Source organism: Brassica napus, chromosome A8 (genome assembly GCF_020379485.1).
Source record: "Brassica napus cultivar Da-Ae chromosome A8, Da-Ae, whole genome shotgun sequence".
Taxonomy (NCBI): domain Eukaryota; kingdom Viridiplantae; phylum Streptophyta; class Magnoliopsida; order Brassicales; family Brassicaceae; genus Brassica; species Brassica napus.
The window spans coordinates 4,182,734-4,196,278 of NC_063441.1; the positions used below are offsets into that span (position 1 = coordinate 4,182,734).

The 13,545-nt window shown below is 37.0% G+C and overlaps 3 protein-coding genes and 1 long non-coding RNA gene across 4 annotated transcripts; 3 read left to right on the plus strand and 1 right to left on the minus strand.

Moving 5' to 3' along the window:
- Positions 1-2,175: 2,175 nt before the first annotated feature.
- On the plus strand, positions 2,176-5,267 carry LOC106369797. The gene is made up of 2 exons (XM_048737385.1): positions 2,176-2,213; positions 2,855-5,267. Exons 1-2 carry the CDS (start codon positions 2,176-2,178, stop codon positions 3,351-3,353), a joined length of 537 nt encoding a protein of 178 aa, XP_048593342.1. The 3' UTR covers positions 3,354-5,267.
- On the plus strand, positions 3,421-4,526 carry LOC125575406 (glutathione S-transferase T3-like). Its single transcript, XM_048737386.1, has 2 exons — positions 3,421-3,488; positions 4,043-4,526. The coding sequence occupies exons 1-2, from the start codon at positions 3,421-3,423 to the stop codon at positions 4,524-4,526; spliced, it is 552 nt and encodes a 183-aa protein (XP_048593343.1).
- A 3,683-nt stretch (positions 5,268-8,950) lies between the features above and the next one.
- LOC106371869 (probable BOI-related E3 ubiquitin-protein ligase 3) lies at positions 8,951-10,631 on the minus strand. Its single transcript, XM_013811970.3, has 4 exons — positions 10,434-10,631; positions 10,243-10,337; positions 9,863-10,158; positions 8,951-9,545 (listed from the first exon to the last, which is right to left on the minus strand). Exons 1-4 carry the CDS (start codon positions 10,484-10,486, stop codon positions 9,054-9,056), a joined length of 936 nt encoding a protein of 311 aa, XP_013667424.2. The 5' UTR covers positions 10,487-10,631; the 3' UTR covers positions 8,951-9,053.
- A 53-nt stretch (positions 10,632-10,684) lies between these two features.
- On the plus strand, positions 10,685-11,310 carry LOC106371870. The gene is made up of 2 exons (XR_001274656.3): positions 10,685-10,823; positions 10,915-11,310. It is a non-coding gene; the product is annotated as an uncharacterized LOC106371870 (long non-coding RNA).
- Positions 11,311-13,545: the final 2,235 nt, after the last annotated feature.

Here is a 13,545-nt window from a genome sequence, read left to right on the forward strand (position 1 = left end):
AAATGTTAATTGTTCTTGAACTCAAACTTAAATTATAATCTATCAACTTTTTTTTTATTTAGATTATCTATTGTCTAGATCTCAGATTTCAACTCTCGTTTGTTAATCATGAGAAAGTGTCGATCAATGTTCTATTTGAATGTCGATCAATACACCTTTTAAAACGTCAATCGATATAACAACTGTTACGTCGATCGATGTTTATTCTAGCAGGCTTTACGAGTGGGTTTGATAGGTTATCTAGTCTCATAGACAAACTTTTGTGTGTATCTACTTAATTAGATCATACTAGTTTAGTTTCATGTAATTATCCAAGCTTCCGCTTGCGCCAATTAATCCTAAGATCTAAGTTCAGGGTGATCAAGCCTAGAATTAGCAGTAAAAACAATTAGATGAACAACTATTTACTTTTCTAATTATTATTCATTTTAGCAATACATATATCAACCTTTGAAGAACCCTAAATCTAACAGTAAGACTACTCAGACATATTCATAAGAAACATTATGATGGTCTGAATAATACTCAATAATATAAATATGAAAAGCAAACAGAATAGAGTAATAGGACAAGGGAGTTTAAGATCTTTTATGTTTATGAAGTTCAGATCTCTCTCTCCAATCCTAAGCTTTCTTCCTCATGTAAAAATTTCTGCCTCCAAAAATATCTCTCTCTAAAAGTTTGTGTCTAGGTAAAACATAAGAAACCCTAATAATTAGCCTAACAGGCGGCCAAGGATTTATGGTGCAACAAATCATGGAACTTCTGAGTAAAACTCGTAATTTCCTTAAGTTGGTTTCGCGGATGGCTTGCCGTCGATCGACATTGATATTGATCCATCGATCGATGTTTTCTTTAATCGACTCCGCTTTGATGTTTTCAGCAATGCTTTCATAAAAGCTCCAAATTGTCCCAAAATCATCACTTTACTCCAATAGGTACATGAACCTGTAATTACTCTAAAAGACTCCAAAATGCATATATAATACTCTATAAACACATATAAATTATGGGTAAAAGTGAGTAAAATCCAAGGTATATCATGTAGCCAAGGTCGGTCTAATATAGCGTCGAAGGGGATGAAATGCTTCGTTACTGCAAACTCGGCCTTGAGTTGGAGGTCGCAGGTTTTGACGATCAGCGACGCGGTTCCTAACGGTTGTACCATTACTCTGCCGGCGTTGTTCCGTGAGTCATTATGAGCTCAGGATAGCAGATTGTTTTGAAGGCTTCCAGTAAAAGGATGTTACTTGCGCTCGTTGATTAGAATCTTCGAGAAGGTGGTCCCTCCTAAGTCCAATTCAACGACTAGGACATCGTCGTGAGGTTTATCGATTTTAATCGTTTCATGTTCATGTAAAACAATCTAATCCTTTTGGATTGGTTATCGTCGGAAATGGTGAGTCGTTTTCGAACAGATTTTTCTGTTTTGGCTCGGCCATCGCTTCGTATTTTAGCGGTTAGGCATGTATAGTTGGGCCCCCATCGATGTTCGGTTTCTCGGTTCTGGTTTAGAGAAACAGAAGTTAGTTACTCCCGGTTTGACGGAACTGAATGGGATTTGAGTGGGATCCATGATCGTGCTTAGGAACCTTAAATCGGGTTCTTAGCAAGGATGTTTTTCTTTCTCTTGTCCTGCAGAGGCGCCAAAATGTGGATCCTAAAACTCACGCTAAGTATTTGATATTGATTGTTTGTAAAGATTTAGAAAGAAATAACGCGGGCAACGATCTAATCAGATTCCGGTTGACCTAAATGGACTTTTATTGATAAAGTTTGGCAAATATAATGGTGAGATGAAATCAAAAATATAATTTAAGAAAAACTAAGATCAAATACAAAGTCTGAAAAGCAGAATAAGAGAGCTTGAGATTGAGGTCAATATGTTTGAGGTAAATCGCTAGGGTTTTATGTGTCTTCTCTACTTTGGTTCCCTCCCTTCTTATATGATCGGGATTTTGCCCTCATCGTGTTGACCTTGTCTTCCTCTTATTAATGGAGTGTTCTCGACCGGGCCTCTCCTAGGCTGAACTGCTAACCTCCACTATCTGTAACTCGTCTAAATCGGGTTTGGTCGAAGTCAAACGCTAATGGGCTTGGGCTGCCGGTTTTTTGTTTATTGAGTCCAACAATTATGTGGTGATGAAAAGAAGGGAAGTAATAAGAGCACCCGCAATGGGGGATGATAACGAATCCTTAGCGCTAATTCTTAGGTTAGTTCTGATATAATAATATTAATTATCCTAATTAATCTAAGGATTGGTCCGTCGCGAAGGATTTTAAGGACTTGATCCTTGTGTACGTGGCAGTGTGTGAGTGGGTCGTGGTCGGTTTGTGTTTGTGTTGGGTCAAAAAAAAATCTTCAGTCTCGACCGAAGCCGGAAAAAAAAGAACTCTCGAGGGAAAGGCGACATCTCGGTGATTTCTCTCTGTTGGCTTTAGCAAGGAGAATCGAAGCCTAAACTTGTAGATTTCTCGATTTGGATCAGTTTTCATCTTGTTTCCTCTCAATTAAGGGTTGGGCTATGGGGTTTCAATCGATTTGGGTTTACTTTTGAAATTAGGGTTTCAAAACGATTTGGGTATAATTCGATTTGGGGATTCTTTGTGTTTGTAGATTGGGTTTCGAAACTATTTTGGTTTCAATCGGAAGCGGATCTTATTTTTTTTTCTTATACGGTTTCAAAACCCATTGATTGTCATTTTTGTTCAATCGATATGTTATTTGCTTTCTTGCTCGATGATTTCGTTGCTCTAAGATGTACTCTTCTCTTTATGTTTTCTAACTCGTTGCTTTCGTTGGTTTCGTGATGATTATTGTTGTTTAACAATGTTCTTACATCATTTCTTTCAGGTTAACGAAAATCGGAAAAGATTACAGCTACAGCCAGCCATCTTCATCATCAGACTCTCTAAACATAACCTCCCTTCTTCAAGCAGAAGCTGAGATGTACGCCGATGAAGCTGACAGTAGCGACTGCAATGCAGAGCCGGTTCAGTACCAACTTCAACCAGAGGCTGATGATGGAATTCCGGCATGCTACTGTGGTGCTGAGCCTGTTCTCGGATGCTCTTACACTCCTAAAGATCCATACAGAAGGTACTTTACGTGCCACAATGTTGACGATGGAAACTGCCACGTTTGGAAATGGTGGGACGTGGCAGTCATGGAGGAGATGAGGGACTTTCAGACACAACTTAGGCAGCTCAAGGAGGAAGGTGATGAGAGTGAGCAGAAGCTGCTTAATCTTGAGAAGACAGTATATGAGCTATCAAAGAAGAAATCAAGAGCTAAGCTAATGGTGTGTCTATTAGTTTTAATAGGTTTGGTCATATTGATTCTGCGTGGTTAGTATCTGTCCTTATGCTTTTTCGTTGTAGTTTATGGAATTTGGATAACACATTTGACTGTTTTATCTCATGTTTTTCAGGAATAGTTGCAAAGGGTTCAAAGGAGCGTGGCGTACCTCGCGAGTTTCTGTAATAAGGTACCTCATAGTCTTTGTTCTTTGAATTTTTTTAAAAACAAATAGTAATCTACTTTTGCTTTCTACCTTCCTATCAGAAATAAAAGCTAAAACTCATTTAATGAATTGGTGTGAAATGTTAATTATTTACTTTCTACCTTCCTATCTGCTCTGATTTGATTGGCTTTAATGGGTTCTTAGTTAGTACTTACTCGGATTGATAGTACTTAGTCTAGCTAGTATAGTACTTAGTCGAATTAGATTGGTGTTAAATTAAACTTATTTGCTTTCTATCTTCCCAACTGCTATGATTTGATTGTTTTTAATTGGTTCTTAGTTATAGATGTCTTACTTAATGCTCTGTGTCGCTAGTAGAATGGCACAGAGCATCCTCTAACCATAGCTAACACGTCTAGCTATGTAGACCTACTACATAGTCAAATTCCAGTTGAGCTTGAGTCACCCGAACCTGTTAGGTTTGGTATCCAAGTTCCTGATGAGTCTGGTGTGAAGGAGAGGAGGAAATAGTCTCCGAAAGAGGATAAAATCCTTATTGGTGTTTGGCTTAACACCAGTAAGGACCCTGTCGTCAGCAACGAGCAGAAAGCTGATGCTTTCTGGAAGCGGATTGTCGACTACTTCAACGCAAGCCCTCACCTGGTTGGGACAATACCGAGAGAGCTTGGTCCTTGCAAGCAGAGGTGGGCTAGGATTAACGAGCAAGTATCCAAGTTTGCTGGATGCTATGATGCGGCTCTGAGGGAGCAGAGAAGTGGTCAAAATGATGATGATGTGATGAAAGCTGCGTTAGACATATTCTTCAATAATAACGACTACAAGTTCACCCTGGATCACTGCTGGAGGGAGCTGAGGCATGACCAGAAATGGTCCTCTACCTATCTGGCTAAGGACGGAGGAAAGGAAAAGCGCAAACAAGTGTTTGAGGGTGATAGAGAAGAAGAGAAAGTGGGAGAAGCAGAGGGTAGACTTATCGGGGTAAAGGCTGCGGAAGCTGGTAATAAGAAGAAGAAGAGTGGTAGAGAAGAGGAGTTGTCATAGCTACATGGTCTTTTAGAAATGAAAGAAAAACTCTCTAGACATAAACTCCTTGAGCGTTTACTCGCGAAGAAGGAGCCACTCTCTGAAATGAAAACAAGTCTTAAACTCAAACTAATGTCTGAAATGTTATGATGTATTAATCTTGTTTTCAGGTATTAATCTTGTTTTGAGTACTTGCGACTTTAAAACTATACTAACTGTTGTCTTATTTGTTGTGTCAGGTTCAGCTCATGTGAACCAAGTCACGGGTTCTTCTTGGAGGTGTGAAACAAGTCACAGGTGCATTTGGAGGTGTGAAAGTCTTTTGGTATTTAGCTCATGTCACGGATTCTTCTTGTCACGGGTTCTTCTTGTTTCACGTTATGTATTATAAGTAGTAGTCATGCCTCAAGTTGTATTCTCAAGTTGTATTCTCTTGTTCATCAAAACTTGTATTCTCTTGTTTCCTCAAGTTCTTGTGTTGCTCGGAGAGTTTGTAATATTTTGGTACAATGTACTTGTAAGAACAAGAAGTTGCTTCTCTTTCTTCTGTTGCTTCACTTTATATCCCCAATATCGCAAACACTTGCTCTTCTCTTGCGCCTCAGTTTAGGTAACACAAACACTTGCAAACACTTGCGCCTCTGTTTAGGTAACACAAACACTTGGGCCCTGTTCGTTTGTACATCTGGAAGATGCATCCAGATGGTCCATCTAGATGTCTTATCAAGATGCTCCATTTGGGTGTTGTTTGTTTCTTCATTTCGTCCATCCATCCAGATGAATCATCTGAATGCAACTATGTTCGTTTGCTTTTTATTTTTTAACTTCCATCTGCATCCAGGTGGACTTATTAATAAAATGACCAAAATATAATTTTTTTACGTTTCGCCGGAAAAATAACATTTTTACGGTTTTGGCCTTTGCGGTTTTTGAGGAAATATGTGTTTTTCGCAAAAAAGTGAATTTTTATGGTTTTGGCAGAAAAATACGTTTTATGGGTTTGGCGAAAAAAATACGTTTTTACGGTTTGGACGGAAAAAGTGTGTTATGAAGTTTTGGCGGGAAAAGTGTTTTTGACGGGAAAAGTTTTTTTTTACGATTTTGACGGGAAAAGTTTTTTTCGCGATTTTGGCAGGAAAATGCGTTTTTGCGGTTTTGGCAGGAATATACATTTTTCGGTTTTGGAGGGAAAATACATTTTTCCGGTTTTGGCCGAAAAATGCGTTTTTCCGGTTTTGGCGGGAAAATGTGTTTTTCCAGTTTTGGCGGGAAAATGCGTTTTTCCGGTTTTGGCGGGAAAATGTGTTTTTCCGTTTTGGTGGAAAATGCATTTTTCCGGTTTTGGCGGGAAAATGCGTTTTTTCTGTTTTAGCGGAAAATGCGTTTTTCTGTTTTGGCGGGAAAATGTGTATTCCGGTTTTAGCGGGAAAATGTGTTTTCCGGTTTTGGCGGGAAATTTTCATTTTCCGGTTTTGGCAGTATAATTGTGTTTTTCAGTTTTGGCGGGAAATTGCGTTTTCCGGTTTTGGCGGAAAAATTCTGTTTTCCGGTTTTGGCGGGACAATTCCTTTTCTGGTTTTGGCGGGAAATTGTATTTTCCGGTTTTGGCGAGAAAATACGTATTTTCTGGTTTTGGTGGGAAAATTGCGTTTTCCGGTTTTGGCGAGAAAATGCTTTTTGCGGTTTTGGCCGGAAAATGCTTTTTGGAGTTTTGGCGGGAATATGCGTTTTTGGGTTTTGGCGGGAAAATGCGTTTTTTTTTGTTTTGACGGAAAAATGCGTTTTTTCGGTTTTGGTCGAAAAGTACAGTTTTACTGGTTTAGCCAAAAAATGTGTTTTTATGAAAAATATGTGTTTTATGTTTTTTTTTTTGCGAAAAAACGCATCTTGTGGTTTTGGCGGGTATGTTTGTTTTTTTAGTTTTTGCTAGAAAATGCATTTTTTGGTTGTAGCGAAAAAATGTATATGCAAAAAATTAGAATTTACGGTTTGAAAATAATATTTTGATTTTAAAAGGTCATTTTTGTCATTTATCATTTTGGACTGAACTAGATGCATATGCATCCATATGCACCATCAATATTCGCCTTCATTTGGGTGATAATTTGAAATGAATTTTAAAAAATTCAGCTGGGTGATCCATTTTGATGTAGCATTATAATGCACAAAACGAACATCAATTTGCATCTTCACCCATATGGATCACCTGGGTGAGCAAACGAACAGGGCCTTGCTCTTCTCTTTAACTACAAGAACTGGAAATATAAATGAACCCATTCACATATAATTGCGAGTTGCGACTTTAACGGTTATTAGTGTAGTATATAACTTGAGACTTTAACTTGAGATATAAATGAAGACATTCACATATAATCGCTTCTGTATAGTTATAACTTGAGATATGACTTTAACTTGAGATATAAATGAAGACATTCACATATATAAGTTTGGAAGTTCGGTTCCTATTAGTTCACTTATATAACTTGTGTACTAAATATATTTTAGACAATAATTTAGTAATGTTTAAATTTATATGATTGAAAATTTGTAACTAACATTTAAAATTTGTAACTAAAATTTGGAACTAAATATATTACAATTTAAAATTTGTAACTATAAGTTGGAACAAAATATATTTTAGAGAATAATTTAGTACATAATATTTTTTAAAAATATATGATTGAAAATTTTGAACGGAATATTTTTTTAAGGAAGGATACCTAAAATGTCATCATCTTCATCCGATGGAGTCAAAGAAAGATTGGACGAACTTTTCGACGAAATCTTCGAAGATACATACGACGACATAGTGGAGGCCCAAACCAGTAAGCACAGGAAACGGTATATAGAACGAAACCGTGAAGCGGGACACGACCGTTTATGGAATGACTACTTCAGCGAAGATTCGACATTCTCGACATATTTATTTAGGCGCCGCTTCTGCATGAATAAGGAATTATTCTTGCGTATTGTCCATGGCCTCTCAGAGAACGTTCCATTCTTTCGACAAAGAAGAGATGCAGCCGGGAGGTTTGGTCTTTCTCCACTTCAAAAATGTACGGCTGCTATTCGTCTCCTTGCTTATAGTTCTGCGGCTGCCACGGTAGACGAATATCTCCGACTTGGTGAAAGCACGGCACTTTCGTGTTTACACCATTTCACTGACGGAATAATAGGGTTATTTGGAGAAGAGTATCTACAAAGACCCACACCAGAGGATCTTCAACGACTACTCGATATTGGAGAGAAACGCAGGTTTCCTGGCATGGTAGGAAGTATTGACTGCATACATTGGGAGTGGAAGAATTGCCCAACCGCTTGGAAAGGACAGTACGCACGTGGATCAGGAAAACCGACAATTGTCTTAGAGGCTGTGGTTTCACAAGATCTTTGGATATGGCACGCTTTTTTTGGTCCTCCAGGTACCTTAAACGATATTAATGTCCTCGATCGATCTCCTGTTGTTGATGACATTTTCCAAGGCCGAGCTCCCAGGTTAGAGTACGTGGTCAACGGAAACCTGTATAAGTTGGCGTACTACCTCACAGATGGTATATATCCCAAATGGTCAACATTTATCCAATCTATCTCGCACCCTCAAGGTCCTAAAGCAGAGTTATTTGCTAGAATTCAAGAAGCAACCCGAAAAGATGTGGAACGGGCTTTTCGAGTATTGCAAGCTTGATTTGCGATTGTGAGAAACTCGGCTCTTTCATTAGAGAAAGAAAAGATAGGAAAGATTATGAGAGCATGTATCATACTACACAATATGATAGTCGAAAATGAACGAGACGGATACATTTGATACGATTTATCTGAATTTGAAGAAGAAGACGTCACCAGAAGTTCACGGGTAGATACCAACAGGCCTACAACTATCGCTAATATGCTCGGCATTCGGAATGATGTTCACGATAAGCGTTTACATCAACGATTGAAAAATGATTTAATTGAAAATATTTGGAACAAATTTGGTGATTGAATATTAATAAATATTGTATCTTTATATTTATTCATATAATAAATAAAATAATTGAATTTCATTTATTAATTAAAAAAATTATTTTTTTATTACTAAAGACTCCAAATTAGATAATACCATCGGACATGGCATTTGGATTAGGGTCCTTAACTATTCAAACAAAAATTTTTAAAAAAATATTAGTATAATAAGGCTAAGGACTCCATGATGAAGCTCACCATTGCGGGTGTTCTAAGTAAGAAGAAAAAAGATGATGAAATTTAAGTTGTTTGGAAAAACTTATATTATAGGGAGGGATCAGGTCTTGTCTTGCATTGGTTCCAAGCGTCATATGGATTTTTCTGGGAGACTCCTATCGGGGTTCGGAAATGGGTACTTAGTGCTATAAACTTTGGTATGACTTGTATTTTGTAAGAAACAGTTTTTGTATGGTTTTTTTTATCGGTATGCCAATCTAGAAAACGAAACAACAGAAGTTAATATTAACAAACAAAAGAAAGCAAGATAAGTTACAAACGAGTTCGTTAGCTAATTAGAGTTTTTAGCTTGGATCAAATATCATCTCACATGTAGACTTCCATCCCTAGAAACTTAGAAGATTGACACAAAGGACAAGAGCTAAGCTTCCTCTCACACTCCTTACACAAACACATATGCTTACACGGCAACAACAACATACACACCTCTCTCACTCCACAAAACCTGCACATCATCATCGTCGCCTTACCATTGAAGCAAGAGGCTGTGTCATCCAATTCGCTGTCTCCACATCCTTCCTCCATATTGCTCTCTCTCGGCCAACCGTGAGCGCGTTCGAGATTGTAGTTGAGAGCAGCGATCATGTTCTCGTTGTAGTTCGCACGTTGTTGCCATGCCTCGGCTTCCAGTGTCAGCTGTTCAATTCGCACCTCGAGTTCCTTGTTCTTTCGGTTTATCATCTCGAGTTCCTCGTCTTTTCCACGAAGTTTCTGGATCACTCTTTCCTCCATGAGTGACACGGTTTTACGCTGACTCGTCTGGATCTTCTCGAGGATAGATTGCCGTAATTGGTCTCCCTGTTGAAGATACAGAGACTTCAATAAGTTAAACGTAAAAAAAAACAAATCAATTAATCTTCCTCATATATCCAAGAAGCTATACAATATATGGATTAAAAGCATATATATGCAGAGAAACCATTTCATACAAAGACACAAACATGTGTCCTATTCAAACAGATCGTATTTTATTAAACCAATAACAAACTGGTCAAAGAGCAGATAGAGACAAGTCAGACAACCTAACTTGATCAAACAAGATCCACTTCATACAAAGACACAAGAACGTGTCCTAATCAGACATCAAACTGTCATAAGAGTATCAAAAAACTCACCTGAATCTTGATAAATCGATCGATTTCTGAATCCTGCCTCAGTAACTCGCGATCAACATCGTCTCCGACGAGCGACAACAAAGCCGAGCCATTAGCATTGTCAAGGGAGAGACCCAAACCGGTTGAGACAGACCGGCCTTGCCAAAAATCAACCGAAGATAACTGAGAATTGTTCTCCATGAAATCCATTTCCTTTAGACTCTTTCGACCATAGATGCCGTTCCACTCGAAGCCAGCGCCAACATCAGCACCGTCGGTTTGCAAAGCCGGTCCAGGTGCAAAACCGGGAACGTGGACTAATCAATTCAAGGAGACAGAAGAGTTTAGAGCTTAAGAAACCTAAATTAAAGAAAGGGGGAAGGGGATTCAGGTGAGATTACAAGGAGGAATATACGGAGGATGCTCATGGAGATTCGTGGAGCTTTCGAACCCTAATGCTGGTGGTGAAATCTGACCGTCGATCCCGCAAAAGTCTCTGACGAAATTAGGGTTTTGTTGTTAGGGCTTTTTTTAAAAAATCAGGATTGCTTACCTCAAAAGGAGAAAAAAAACAAGACAAGAGATTGCTTACCTGAAAGACTTGGAGTCTTGTAGGTGAGGATCGAAATGGTGAGGAAGCGCCATGGAAAGAGGTAAACTTGGCGAGAGAAAGAAAAGGAGAGAAGGATACGGAATTGTTTTGGCTTCTGAAACTGGAACCTCATAAGAGTTTGTATTTACGATCAGCTCCTCATATTTCTCTCAATCTTTGTTTCCTACCATTTGACTTCGTTTTGTTCCATTATTCATCTTATATTCTTACAAAATCAAGCCTTTAGCCCGGTTTTGGTTCAACCCGCACCCAGCCTAACTTATTAACATCAGGTTGAAGCTCAACTACAGAGCAAGGGTAATCATTCTTTCGATCTTGCTTGTTGGTCTTTTCATGGATATCTCTTGGGTTGGGTAAGATCTTAATAAGGTAAAGTTTTAGTTGTGATTTGTGAATTGATGAGTTAGAATTTCTTCTTTTTTTAAGTTTTATGTTAATTCATCTCAAGACTTGTCTTCAGATATGAACGTCGTATAGTGAATCAGTGGATAGTTTAGCGAAAACTATTGATAAAGTTTTCTTTAAGCCTTAAGAACCAGGTCGCCGCTGGTCCTATCATACTTTCCACGACGAGTTGCCAATATCCGAAATTTTTCTCTGTTGCGTTAAAGTGTGCTTGTCTCATGGATATGTTGTCATGTGATCACTACAATCTGTCTCGCATGAAAAAGATGAGATCTTGATTTTGTCCAAGTGTCGGATCTTGATTATCTTTGTCGTGAACTGCGTCTTCTGTATTTCAGCGAGAACATGCTCTATTTCTGGCACTGAACTTGTTCCTCGATGAACCTTGGATGAGATATTTTGTATTGAATTCCAAATAAAATCGATTTCTTGGTTGGTTGGTTGGTTGACCTATTCAATCCACTGCGAGTTGATATCCTGCCGAGTTTTGATTGGTTCAGAATAGATCTCTTCTTGCAGTTTTGGGATCATTATTTTGAAGCAATGATTGTCTATAGACTGCAACTAGGGAATTGAGCCGTTCATTAGTAGCTTTTTGATGCATCTTGTCTCTCGAAGTGCTCCACCATATTTTGCATCATAGTCATCACCACGGCCAAGTCTGGCTCTGCAGCTGATGCGGCTTGGCCTCCGGTTCGAGTGTTATCTTCTTTGACCATCGTAGATTTTCTTTAACGCTTATTTATAGTTTCCACTGATGATGTTAATTATTGAATTTGAATTTGGCATGTTCGAGATGAAATCACAAATTTTATGGTGAGTTAATTGAAAGATAATTATTGGAATATTAACGATCGATTACAAGGAAAAAAGGTATTGAAATTGCTTAAAAACAGTGATTTTCAAAGAACATAATAAATCTATAAAAATCCTATCTCTTGTGCCGATTTCTATGTGTCTGTGAATGTTGTTTATCTTTGCTAGTTCTCTTTTATTTGTTGTCGACTCACCGACGTCCTCCTTTTTTCGTAAGCCGACATGGTATTCCTCGACTGCATCTTTCTTTAACTGTTGTTCCAAATTCATTTACATGGCTTTGTCGAAGGACTCCGTCCATCTTCAACTAGAACAAAGTTGTGCCAAATGGCATACAGTTGTCGTAGCTTTGGTAGAAGGAGGGACAATGAAAAATTGCTAAATAATACGAACTTGGTCAAATTTATATAATAGTCTAATATCTCACATGCGTACAAAAAAAACTCATTTATCATGCTAAAGTAGTATGATTTGGAGTGAAATTTATTGCTGGACAACCTACTCAATGGCTTTGAATGTTATAAACCGCCATGCACCGCAGTTAACAGTAATAAAAATCTTTACATATACTATATATCTATACGTTTTTATAACTGTAAAAACTGCACCGCAGTTGAACCGCTTGTCCCGCACCGCAGTTGAACCGCTTGTCCCGCACCGCTAAACCCACAGTTACCATTCGAAGTCAATGTATTGCAATGGAGATGATTGGTTGAGTTGTAACAAATTTTTTTAGCTTTAACTTATATTTATAACCTAATTGTCAATCAAGCTTTATTTAGTTTTAAAGGTTAAATCAGAAAAATTAACGAAATGGACATAGAAATCTTCTTTTTAAAGCATTAGACATGATTGGTAAAACCTGTACATGATTGCATAGTCTCATTTATTCCACAGCTTTGAAAGTAAAGCAATCAAGCTGTAATTTATTGTTCAAACCCTACAGCCAGTTCAATTTTTTTCTAAAATCTATAGCTTTGAAAAGCAATTTTTCAAAAGCATTATTTCAAGTTATTTCAGAACATGATTTTTTTTTCATTTGACAGACATGTTTCTTTCACTTGACACACATAATAATATATTTAAAATACTTATTTATAAAGACGCCTAGAATATTATAATTGTACTGTGTAAAGATTATGAATATCATATAAATTTAAATTTAAGTTTCACATTTATGGATTTATATGTCATATATGAATTATATATATATATATATATATATATATATATATATATATGATACTCATTATATATTAATAAAATATATTTAAATTTTTTAATTTTATCAATTTTGCTATGATTTTGAAAAATCATAACCTAATATTTAATATATTTTTTGTCAACATCCATAATAGAAGATCAAGTGGTGATCGAGTTTGAATCGTTCCGAAGAGACGATAGATCTTATTCTCTCCGTTGATTACTATTTTCTTGATCCGCTTCTGAATAGAAGAGATTTAGAAGAGAACATCACTACTTCTTGCCTCTTTTGCAAGAGAATCTGCCAAGTTTTTTTAATCTAATATTTAATTAAATTTATATAATTAGTATTTCTTAAAAAAAATCATAGTTCAGTTTATATAACTACACTACAAAAACCTACAACTTAATTTTTATAGTAAAAAAATCTAAAACTACAACACATATCTATATCTTAGATTCTATAACAAAAAAAAACAAAGCTATAACGCAAAAACATACAGCTTATATTCTATAAATAAAAACAATTGATGTATAAACACCTTTCTTCTTCTCAATTAATTCTTACAGCTACATCAAATACAACTAAGTCAAAAAAGTCATAGAGAAGAAATTATACAGGAAAAGTACTAAAACTAAAGTCCAACTAATCATCCAAAATATTTGT

What these genes read in the sequence shown, in the direction of transcription:
- LOC106369797 (XM_048737385.1), top strand. Translation starts at nt 2,176, where the DNA reads ATGGGGGATGATAACGAATCCTTAGCGCTAATTCTTAG. An exon ending in TCCTTAGCGCTAATTCTTAG is followed by an intron (nt 2,214 to 2,854) that starts GTTAGTTCTGAT and finishes CATTTCTTTCAG; the next exon opens with GTTAACGAAAATCGGAAAAG.
- LOC125575406 (XM_048737386.1), top strand. Translation starts at nt 3,421, where the DNA reads ATGTTTTTCAGGAATAGTTGCAAAGGGTTCAAAGGAGCGTGGCGTACC. An exon ending in TCGCGAGTTTCTGTAATAAG is followed by an intron (nt 3,489 to 4,042) that starts GTACCTCATAGT and finishes GCTTAACACCAG; the next exon opens with TAAGGACCCTGTCGTCAGCA.
- LOC106371869 (XM_013811970.3), bottom strand. Translation starts at nt 10,486, where the DNA reads ATGGCGCTTCCTCACCATTTCGATCCTCACCTACAAGACTCCAAGTCT. An exon ending in CAAGACTCCAAGTCTTTCAG is followed by an intron (nt 10,338 to 10,433) that starts GTAAGCAATCTC and finishes TAATTTCGTCAG; the next exon opens with AGACTTTTGCGGGATCGACG. An exon ending in ATCGATTTATCAAGATTCAG is followed by an intron (nt 9,546 to 9,862) that starts GTGAGTTTTTTG and finishes TATCTTCAACAG; the next exon opens with GGAGACCAATTACGGCAATC.